General features: G+C 41.9%; 1 protein-coding gene across 2 annotated transcripts in view; it reads left to right on the top strand.

Annotated features, from left to right (window-relative positions):
- Window positions 1–12,124, top strand: part of SLC23A2 (solute carrier family 23 member 2) — a 631,030-nt gene that overhangs the window by 586,834 nt on the left and 32,072 nt on the right. For both annotated transcript variants that reach the window (XM_069214170.1, XM_069214171.1), the window contains 4 exons: window positions 1,053–1,200; window positions 6,198–6,303; window positions 9,108–9,237; window positions 9,893–10,030. In XM_069214170.1, the coding sequence (XP_069070271.1) occupies window positions 1,053–1,200; window positions 6,198–6,303; window positions 9,108–9,237; window positions 9,893–10,030 (522 nt within the window). The remainder of the gene's footprint in view (window positions 1–1,052; window positions 1,201–6,197; window positions 6,304–9,107; window positions 9,238–9,892; window positions 10,031–12,124) is intronic.

The following is a 12,124-nucleotide window of genomic DNA, read 5'->3' as shown; positions in this document are numbered from 1 at the left end:
AGGAACAGGTCATTCCCAAGGCGTGATCTGTCTGAGGGAAGTGTAGGGCAGGTATGTAGGTTATTCCCATTTGTCATATGAAGGTGCTGTGCTCTTGACTCTTCATTATGTGAACCTGCAGTTCCACTAAGAGCTCTTACAAAACCTGCTTGCTTGAGTTATCTACTACCCAGTGCTGCCAGCCTTCTCCTCCTATCCTTCCATTCTCTTGCTAAGGATTATACCTACTGTCTGGGAATAGGGAAGAGATGTAGGCTGAAGTTATTTTGATGGCGAGTCCATATGCTCAAACCTATTACCAGTACCCACTCGCCTATGCTGATGGTAAAATCCATCACTCTGCTAAGCTTTTCTTTGACGATTGAACTAGTGTGGTGTACCGTGAGCTAGAAGTGGGCATAGCCTCTTATAGCTACATTCATCACACACGGTGTTGATAGTGCAAAGCCATGTACACCACCTTTAATCAAGCTAGCTTCTAGGTAGCAGGGGTAACCAGAGGCTGGAAGGAGCCTACAGTCTGTTGTTATCTTGAGGTTTCCCCCCAGCACTTCACCAACCTCGGCACAGGGTAGCAGTTCACTTTACAGAAACTGATACTGAATTTATGGTATAGCCAAAAATGTGATCATTAAAATAGGAGCAAGATCCATCAAAAATACATTTACTATAGACCTGTGAGAGCAGCTACAACAGATAAGTACAAGTTACAAAACGTCATTCAGAAAGTACTGATCCATGTCCCTTTTAAAAACGAAGATTGAAGGGACTTGTCAAGAATGTCGGTTTAGCAATCCAGGTTCCTCTCATCATATAGTTCTTTGTCACCATATAGGTATAACTTATTTTTGCCATTATAAATGCAATACTCAAGTTCCTGAATGAAAGAAAATTTGCTATACTGGATGAGCTGTTCAATCTATAGAGTTCTTTTTTTTATCCTCAATACCATGTTAAGATGTATTTTGGAGAGTGCTGATTGTTAGTTTCAGATGGGTTAAATAATGTTGTTATTGGTAGATATTCAGTCGCAGCCTCTCTTCTCTTTACAGTTCAGTGGGGTTTGCCAACAGTGTCGGCTGCCGGTGTCATCGGGATGCTGAGTGCAGTGGTGGCAAGTATCATCGAATCCATTGGAGATTACTACGCGTGTGCCCGACTGTCTTGGGCCCCTCCGCCTCCAATCCATGCCATTAACAGGTAACTCCAAAGTAAACATGTCCTGTGCAGAACATTGGTACCAGGTGTCAAACAGGTACCCTTCGCTTGTGAGACCGTTTTTGCAGGGGGGAGGGACAGGAGGGTCATTATTCCCCATCCCTGCACTTTTTCAAGGCCTTGTGCTGTAGTCACTTATTTAAAGTTTTTAAAACAAAACTACTTTACTGATTAATGATCTATTTATTAATAACGAGACAGCTAATCTGTCTAATACCACTAGATAGTGCCAGATCCCCGATCTCTGGAGTTTTTTTTTCCCTGCAAGACATGCTTTTTTAAGCTTTGGAACAAGCCTAAGAGGCCACTTCGGATTGCTGACCGATGGAATTGAGGCAGTACTCGGGTAGTGGGGAATAGGAGAATAAGGCCAATTTTCAAATCCTTCACTTTTTGGAAGACACGCTGGGAAACCCTGTGCACCAGGAAACACTTGAAATCTCTCTAATTCAACTGGAATGCTGCAGTGATTAATTATCTTACTTGAAAGAAAGCAATAGGTCCATCGGGTTGACCTTTTTTCACTTTCAAGACTTTAAACAGTTCCCTCGTGATGGTTAAAAGGGACTTTAAACTTTTATTACATCCTTGTTAAAAAAAAAAAAAAAAGAAAACCACATAGTACTTTACACGTATAAATGATAATTTTTCGTATTTAAACAGTACATATTGTAAAAACAAAAAAAACCTCTTACCCTTTGCACCCAATTCCTCTCTGTCTTAGATGGGCACGTGCTTCCCTCGAATAGAATCTTTCTACCTTCCTGATAGGGTCCATTTGAGAATGTTTGTCTGGAGGGTTATGAAGTGCCATCTCAACTTCTCTTTCTTTAATAAGTAATGCCAAATTGTTAAACTTTTCATCGTAAGTATCTTCTTTCCCATTCATTTGTGTTGTTTCATTGGGCATTTTCCAATTCGCTGATAGCTTTTTTTTTTTTTAATAGAGGGCTAAGGTTTGTGCATAATACTCGAAAATAGGCCACTGCCTCTGATGTCCCTGCTTAACAGAGCTCAGGAAGGGACACAACAGTCAGAGGCAGAATTAAAATGACGCAAATGAAAGTTGAATGTCTTGGCTAATCAATCAGCGTAGGAGAAACTAAAAGTTCATTTATTTCTAAGCTCACATCGCGCTAACTACGGAAGGAAGCGCTAGTTTATTTTGCTGTTTGCTTGTGAATTTGCATCGGCATCTTCTGGCCATCCGTAACATTTCTAGCTCGATCGGCCCTTGTATTTTTATTTTTTCCGCAAATAAAAGCACTGTGTGCTTTTCCTTGTCAATACAGTGCGTTACCAGGCACAGATCTTCCTTATGGTGTCACAAAGTCCTAAACAAATAAGTGCAACCATTTGTAGAGATCCCATTGTCTTTTCAGACATCAGATTTAGCAATTTGGTATCTTTTTGTTGACTAGATTGGTAGATGCCTGGTATATTTTCCTCGAAGATCTGCTTGATTGCTAAAATGTTGGTGGGAATTGGCTTGAAAATATAGAATCATAAAAGGATAGCTTTAAATAAGTGGATCTTTACCAGGTGTCATCAAATATATAACAGAAGCAAACCTCGAGATGACTATGACCCCAAGGTGAAACACATCCCAGTTAATTCACTCTTACCCATCTTCAATTTTGTGTTGTTTATACCTCCAAATTAATTTCCCCTTCTCTCTTCCAGTATTCTTGGGTAGAATCCCCCCTTTCTCTCTTAGCTGCTCATGGGTAGCAGTCTGCAATCTAGTTTCCCTCCCTTTCTAAGAACCTGGTGCCCTGCCACCCACCTTCACCATCCTCTTCATTTACCCTCATCTTTCCCACCCTAATGTAAAAAAAAGACAATTCTGATGCCCTGCCAGCCACCCACACCACCTTCGTTTAATTTCCTCACCCTTCAACCACACCAAATAAAAAATACCTCCCCTTTCCCGTGCGAACCTACGCTCTCTGACTTCCATTGGCGCCGAGAGCCAGCGCCATGCCTAATTGAACTCCAAGAGGCCCTTCAGAGCAGCCTGGAATTTTCTTTGACGATACAACAATGGGAAACACATCTTGCTCCCACTGCTGAGATGTAATAACAGTGAATATCTTGATTTATAATTCGGTATTCACACCATTGGTTAGTACTGCGAGTCGTACATAACATACAGAATTATAGATGAGTAACTGACTAGTGGGAACGGGTTTCACCAAGGGGTTCCTAGTGATATCAACAAAACAAGAACAGCACTCAAGTTGTCTGTGATCCAGAGGCGAAAAATACCTCCTTTAGTCACAGGTCCCCATCTTCAATAGTTTATGTACGACCTCTCCATGTTATCTGCCACTGCCCTCAGTACCTTCAGTCAGCATCCCTGCTCACACCAGTGCTCTGTGGTCGCTGGTGGAGCAGAGAGCCAGTTCTGCTGTGACAGGTTCTCTGATAACCCTGTCAACATGTCAAGGAATTCCCTTATATCTTGACAATAGTTAGGAAGAACTTTTGTTTTTCCACTGTTCGTTTGTCCTAGCAGGAAATAAACTGATTTAGAATCCATTATTTATGCTAATGACCTACTTTGACAGCCATACATCATAAAATGTTTATCCACGTGCTCTCCTAGATTTAGCAAAGGGATGTAACCAATGCTGCCAGCATATGCATTTGGATCACTTTATGTAATCTACTGTGATGTCATAATTGTTGTGCAAGAGAATACTTTTAATGCTGTGGAATTTTGTGCAGCACTGTGTCTAAACAAATTTGGAACACCAATATCACAAAAATAGATGGCAGATAAATCCGTGTGAGCACAAGCTGTGTTTCATGTTCTTGAGTTTCTCTGATTCCCTTTCCTTTTTGTGAAGTTACGTAGATGTCAGAAAGGGAACTGTACTGCTTCTAATGTCTTTGCTGGGGAAGTCTTCAGACCCAATTGAAAACATTTCTGTTATCTGTTGCACACCATTTAACAAGTTCGGTTGTTTCCGTTTTCTGTTGTGCAAAAGGCAATATAAACGTTTGTGACTGGACTGGAACGAACGTTTGATTGGAATGGGACATTCCTCTAAATTGCTCCAAGTCAAATGCTAGTAGATTCATATGTCAAAGGTTTGAAGATTTGAGTGCTTCCTTGTTCTTTCTTTTCCAGAGAATGGTAATATGATCTAGTCTCATTTTTGTAATACAGTCTTAACTTGTAATGATGATAGTGCAGAGGTCTCCTGCCTTTTTAATTTTTTTTAATAAGAGCTACGTATGTTCAGTGAAAACATCCTGAGATACTATAATTATTAGTGTTACGAAAGTGGCCATTCCAGACAAGATTACATTATTTAGCACTCAAATACATGCTTTTCAATTCTGGCGTAGCTAAATTAATTCAGCCAAGCAAACATTTCTTACAGGTAACCGAGATATAGCATTAGCTCCCCAGCTACTCATTGGAGAAGCCTGCTTTAGCGTTATACTCAAACAACCCTACAGTGGCATAGAGGTTGGTGGCAGATCAGGACATGACCAGGACTATATAGTCCTAGTTCATGCTTGCTCTCGAAAAACAGAGCATACATGTATCTAACTTGCCTTTTTAGTTCCTTTCATCTCCCCAGTTCCTTCACATAAATTTACTACCTTGTGTCCACCACCCATTCTAGGAGGTTGTTCCACAGATCGATCCAAAAAGTGCTTTCCGTGACAACATGTTTTGCATTACCCTGAATAGTGGGTTCACTTCCAATTTAGGTCTGACCAACCTCTTTTGATCAATAGAAATCATCTCGAGTTACTGATGTAATGATTGATATAATCATTGTTGCAGTAGATGTAACACCAGATGTCAGATTTGTTTTAAAGGCCACACACGACAGCTTTAACCCTACCCTTCCTTGCCATACCCGAGTTCATACAAAGTGTTACACACCACACTGGGGCCCCCGTGAGGAGGGTCTTTACAGCATGGTGATTGGTTGTGTTGCAGGCTTCATGTTGTCAATCACTTCGTAAGTATATTTGAATATGGGACTTTTGGATTGGTTAGGTGTGCCTGCCGCATGTACATATTACAACTTATATTGTGCAGTAGCGAGCACCATTAAGAAGCAGGAAGGCTAAAGTTCAGATCTACTAAATTATGTATTAGGCAAGGCTCCATGTAAAAGTACCTATTGGCGACTGGTGAGCTACCCGTTGGGGAGAGGTTGCTGTCCAGTTTTAAATTTTATTACAAAGATGAGTGTAACAAACTAATTTAGGGGGAGTTTTCTGAATTTTTATTCTTCATTTGGTCAGTTATTGGGTCAAAACAACCACTGGCAAAGCCAAAAGGCTGGTGGTGAATGCCTGACCTATTGGCTTCACTTCTAGAGGTAAAGGTATGTTTCTACCTTATAATGGTTTATTTACTTTTATAATGTGTATGTTATGGTATGTTGTACCTTGCTTCCGTGTACAATTATGGATTTTGATTAACTACAAGTTGGACAAAGTCTGTATCGGTACTCTAGGTATGGCCTCCAAACTGGACATAAATTATAGATTGCACTCAAGCTACACTTTCCCCATTGGTGGGCACTGTTAACTTCCCTTTCTGCTCGTTATACAGCCGACTGTGCCTCCTACATTTGGCATTCCCCTGTTGTAGGGGTTACCTGTCACCAGAGACTTTAAAATGGAAGTTTAGATGTAAGCGTAACTGAAACTTTACACCTATGACGAGTGCAATCGGGGTGTGAATAGGTGCACTGTGGGTTCTTGCACAAGATCTTCGAAGTTAAAAGAAAAAAACAACCTAATCCCGTCTTTTGCAGTGTTTACTTGTACCCATATTGTGGGAGAGGCAGCTTGGGGGTATGACTTCCATATTGTGGTTCTAACGTTAAAGTTCATCTGGTTAGAATGCAGCATTTCTGGCCCTGTTTGTCGCTGGGCCGGACAATCTGTGCATCTGTCCCGCCCCCTTTGTTCCATGAATCTGCCTCTTTCTCTTTCTACAGAGGAATATTTATCGAAGGTATATCCTGCATTCTGGATGGGGTTTTCGGCACCGGGAATGGCTCCACGTCCTCCAGCCCCAACATTGGCGTTTTGGGGATCACTAAGGTATTGAACTGGACTAAGTATAACCTTTCTGTTCCCAACTGTTAGAAAATGCTGCCACCATGCGTTGCCACAAGGAGCTGCTTATCTAAACTATCGATATGTTTATCCTTTCGAAGGCGGAGTCACGATTTTGAAGGTCTGAACATTTGTCCAATCCACTTCCCTATAATAAAGGACATGGCAGATCTTGTCAAACACCAGATCTAGAATACCCGGGGACAAGCACTTGGTCCAGGTTTTATTCCAATTAGGTGCGTACATGTTGTTGGCTGCGCACAGCATAGGAAAGATGGCGATGGACTGGTTATAGAAAGTGGCGGTCGACGTGGCATGCACAAACCATGTTGGCCTAATGACCTCACCCTGCGACAGGGTCAGCTACTCTCCTTTAGAGCATAATGGCGCAGTTTTTAGTGGTTGATAGCGTAAATAATCAATCAAAAGATTACCAAAGCCATCACAAGTAAAATATAGTTTTCAAGAAAGCAAGACAATCCTCCTGAACCTGTACTCTGAGGAAAGTAAATTATTTGCGATCACTACTGTTGTTGACGACATTGCCTCATAAATGGATACATTTGGTTATTACTTCTTTAGTTTCTTTCACATACTCTCTGGTTTTTCTTCCTGCAAAATATGCGTACAAAGTTGGAGAGGTATGTTTGTGTTTATTTTGCAACTAGTGGGATTGTTCCTAACGAGGCTATGACTAACGATACTTAAATTGTCATACTTGACGAGACAGATTGGTAATCGTTCACGTGTTTGTTGCTGAAGCATCCTTGAGTGTGTTCTAGATAATAGTGAAGACATACCTTTCATCCAAGAAGAAATTAGAGGGCTGGCAATGGCCTTTCCCAGTGATAGACCAGTTTAATGTGAATATTACCGAAAATGAGGAAGAAGGTGAGCAAATAAACGAGCAGGATGTCGTTTGCCAGGGACCTGCTTTAAGTGGGAAAGGTGGTTGTGGTGCTCTTTTTTTTGCTAAAGGAAATCAAGTTTTTCATATGCGGGGAGGGGCAAATATCGGAGGATGTCGAGGCCATTAGCAAAAATACACCAGTTACTTACAGCCCTTTGAAGCCACAGTTCAGTAGCAGTAAGTGTTATACGTATACCGTACTATGTTATCATTCTGATTGAGCAATTACAGTTAAATGTTTTGTAGAACTTTTTGCTTTCCGTGTCTCTATGCACACTTGCAGCGGCAAATGGGTTTGATGGAGGTGTTTATTTATGGTGTGTACACTGGTCATACTCTTGATGAATACATCACCCTCAAACACTTGGTTGCAAATATTGTTGGCCACTCCTCCAGTCTTGTAACTAGATGCTTTTCTTTTTCCTCAGTTATTGAATAAGGGGAGGGAGGGGCATGTCTTCTTTTTTTTACTCAGTTGTCCAATTATTTATGATTAACTGTAACTAGATCTGCATGTGTTGATGTCTGGATTGTCTTTTGTCGCATTAGCAAAATGATTGCGCCTTGGCCCAAACAGTGAAAACAAACTACATTGGTCTGTTGATGCATAGGGAGAGATCTACAAACCTGAAGCACGTAGGAGAATCTGTATGTTAGCAGGAAACATCCCTGCATGGATCAGCAGACAATTCACCTCTCTTCTGAGTATCTGAATATTTTTTTCAGCCTCAGCATACACCATAGTCATGCATGTGCACCAAGGGCCCACTGTGACATCATGAAATGCAACCCAGAGCTGTGCTTTGTGGCCTGCAGGAACACATTGTGTGCGCTTGCCTTTACTGAGGTTGACTACCGTCTCCTCAGTCGGCGGAGGACGACTAACAGTGGTGGTGAGCCACGAACTGTGTATCCAGGGAAGGCTTTATTTACCTGCTTGTTACACAGGGAGAGTTTTCAACTGGGGCTTTTCTGTTTAATGTTATCTGCCAGTCCGCAGAAACTGGGTCTTGTGCTCAAACACTGTGGGACATGAGTGCTTAACGTGTGTATCTGTTTATTAAGCCTGTGTATGTGCAGTTGAATGAGCCTGTGTGGTGTCCTTAACTGTGTCAGTTAAGGAATCTATTTTGTGATTGGTGCATTAAATGGGGGTTGGATAGAGCTTGCCTGACACCAGTGTGAATTGCAGGGGTGATCCAGAGATCCTGTGTTCTGGGCCAGTTGTTAGAGTGTGAAAGATAGGAAACTGGGGAGTTCCTCAGAAGTGTAAGGACAACCCCTTCCAGCACCTTCATCCCATGATGATCCCTAACATGTTGATCTGTAACTGAGCCTTTCCCGCTTTCGTGCCTTTTGGCTGGAGTTCCGGAGAGGTGGAGCTCCTAGCTGCACCCCAATTTCCTGCTAAAACTAGACGCCCAAGACTGGCCCGATCATTCTGGGAGGGATATGCAAAAGTCAGGAACTGCCTGAAACCAGGGCCAGATGTGGTCCAATGGAATACACAAACTGGCCCCATACAATGGGTCACAAAGCACCGGTCCGTATACCCACATTTTGTTACTGACCAGTGCCAAGGTCCTGGAGATTGGGAAATACCTCTGTGCTTCAGGATGGGGGCTGGAAACTGCCAACTCCTCTTCACTGTGTTCGGGAACAGCTACCTGGACATTCTTAAGCCCTCTTAAGAAGTGCTTCACTAGCACCACCTTGAGGTGGTGTTAAGGCAGACCCATGTTCATGACTGACCAAACTCGTACTTATGTATAAGTGGTGTTTGTACCATGTGTTGTTGAAGTGTTTTTAGTGACTGACTTAGAGCTGAAGTTAAGCACTACAGGACACAGAATTAACCTTGTTCTATTCTTCTTGACAGGTGGCGAGCCGCAGGGTGATCCAGTATGGGGCTGCTTTCATGCTGCTTTTGGGCATGATAGGGAAGTTCAGTGCCCTCTTCGCATCTCTACCAGACCCAGTTCTGGGTGCACTTTTTTGTACCCTCTTTGGTAAAAAAAAAAAAAATATATATATATATATTCTATTTTGCTCTCACTAGCTCTAGCATACGTTTTCAAATGTGGATAGAAATGTAAAGCTTATGTGGCATCTCACTCTAATACTGTGGCCTTGTGATGTTGGGCACAGTACGGACTCTGAATTATCAGGTTTTCTGTGCAGTACGTTGCTGTGTCAGAACCAGTATATGCATGTCCCCTCGGTTGTAGCCAGATCCTACTCATCCAGGTCTTTAAACCTATAGCATATTGAGTACACGTTTGTAAATGTTTACTAAGTCCTGGTTTGAAACACAGAATAGTCCTTTTTTATGATGATTTGAAGACAATCTGAAAAGACCACATGGGAACAAGGGCAAATATGTATCGGTATGCCAGTTCTCAAATTGCCGGCTCCAGTAACCACACCAGTAAAACACCTTCAATCCTCCAACTTCAGTTCTCCCTAGAGAGTCCAAGAGTTGGAGGATTTTGTAATACATAATTTTAAAATATTGTTGTGTTTTCACTGTTTAATGAGAGCTCAGTGTGATGGCCCTGTCCTAGTAGAAATGTAACTTGTATGTTTTGTAATTCTAGAATATGTTTCTTTCTCAGACCTGGGTTCGTTCTGCTCATGCTTTTTGTTCATCACCCCCTCCTCCAGGTATGATCACAGCAGTGGGTCTATCAAACTTGCAGTTCATTGACTTGAACTCTTCCCGCAATCTGTTCGTTCTTGGCTTTTCCATTTTTTTCGGACTTGTTCTTCCAAGTTACCTCAAGGAAAACCCACTGGTGACAGGTAAGGTTTTTGGGAGCGACCAAGTTTGCTTCCAGTTGTACTGTTCAAGGTGTTACACTTTTTTATGTTTGGAGCAAAAAGCATTGTCTGGTTTCTGCAAATCATCAAGTTTAATTTAATATGATAGTTGTGTGCATAGATTAACTTTTAGAACAGACAAAACACCGCCCTTGAATATTTCTTGATACAAGTTCTAACCTAGTTGGCTGTGATGCCAGTGGGTATTCATATTTTATAAATGGATGTTTTGGGGACCTTGCAGGGAATCTGCCAACACTGGAACGTTTATAAGTTGGTGTTCCTTCTTCTGTAACTTTGCAGACCAAAATCTTTAAATCCCTATTTGTGCAGTATTTAATTACATTTAATTGCATGAAAGAATATAAATAACACATACATAAGCCTATTAGTTATTTTGTAGTAAGATTTTCCAAAGGTTTTGTTCATCGTTCATGCCTAAATTGTTAATTAACCAGTGGAAAACAGTAATCCTGTACAGAATCGTTTTTCGTGATTATGAAATCCATTTTTCAAAGGGGCCTGTGAAAGATTTTCTGCAAATCATGGGTCCATGCACAGAATGGATTTTCTAAAACTGCAGTTTGTGCAAAATATGCATAGTACATTGGCAGATGTGCAGGGCACATTATTCTGTTCATTACCATTGTTTGTGGAGGGGCCGTGGCTTATAAAAGGCAAAGACTCATGCTATCTCTGCTTACATGAAGTCCACCTAGAAGCAATAGAATTTGCACCACTAGACACGCTTTTGTATAACTTTTTTTGTTGTTGACATTTCATGATTCAGGGGAAAAGTTGTTAATTCAGAAAAATAAACACAAAAGTACCCCTTTTACTACACCTGACACTGAATGGCAGCAGCAGAAGAAGTGATATCAGTAAGATGATAACCACTATAAAAACTCCATACAGGGAGTGCAGAATTATTAGGCAAATTAGTATTTTGACCACATCATCCTCTTTATGCATGTTGTCTTACTCCAAGCTGTATAGGCTCGAAAGCCTACTACCAATTAAGCATATTAGGTGATGTGCATCTCTGTAATGAGAAGGGGTGTGGTCTAATGACATCAACACCCTATATCAGGTGTGCATAATTATTAGGCAACTTCCTTTCCTTTGGCAAAATGGGTCAAAAGAAGGACTTGACAGGCTCAGAAAAGTCAAAAATAGTGAGATATCTTGCAGAGGGATGCAGCACTCTTAAAATTGCAAAGCTTCTGAAGCGTGATCATCGAACAATCAAGCGTTTCATTCAAAATAGTCAACAGGGTCGCAAGAAGCGTGTGGAAAAACCAAGGCGCAAAATAACTGCCCATGAACTGAGAAAAGTCAAGCGTGCAGCTGCCACGATGCCACTTGCCACCAGTTTGGCCATATTTCAGAGCTGCAACATCACTGGAGTGCCCAAAAGCACAAGGTGTGCAATACTCAGAGACATGGCCAAGGTAAGAAAGGCTGAAAGACGACCACCACTGAACAAGACACACAAGCTGAAACGTCAAGACTGGGCCAAGAAATATCTCAAGACTGATTTTTCTAAGGTTTTATGGACTGATGAAATGAGAGTGAGTCTTGATGGGCCAGATGGATGGGCCCGTGGCTGGATTGGTAAAGGGCAGAGAGCTCCAGTCCGACTCAGACGCCAGCAAGGTGGAGGTGGAGTACTGGTTTGGGCTGGTATCATCAAAGATGAGCTTGTGGGGCCTTTTCGGGTTGAGGATGGAGTCAAGCTCAACTCCCAGTCCTACTGCCAGTTCCTGGAAGACACCTTCTTCAAGCAGTGGTACAGCAAGAAGTCTGCATCCTTCAAGAAAAACATGATTTTCATGCAGGACAATGCTCCATCACACGCGTCCAAGTACTCCACAGCGTGGCTGGCAAGAAAGGGTATAAAAGAAGGAAATCTAATGACATGGCCTCCTTGTTCACCTGATCTGAACCCCATTGAGAACCTGTGGTCCATCATCAAATGTGAGATTTACAAGGAGGGAAAACAGTACACCTCTCTGAACAGTGTCTGGGAGGCTGTGGTTGCTGCTGCACGCAATGTTGATGGTGAACAGATCAAAA

The sequence above is a fragment of the Pleurodeles waltl genome, chromosome 11 (assembly GCF_031143425.1).
Source record: "Pleurodeles waltl isolate 20211129_DDA chromosome 11, aPleWal1.hap1.20221129, whole genome shotgun sequence".
Classification (NCBI taxonomy): domain Eukaryota; kingdom Metazoa; phylum Chordata; class Amphibia; order Caudata; family Salamandridae; genus Pleurodeles; species Pleurodeles waltl.
The sequence above is the reverse complement of the archived record's forward strand: the minus strand, read 5'-3'. Positions and strand labels throughout refer to the sequence as shown.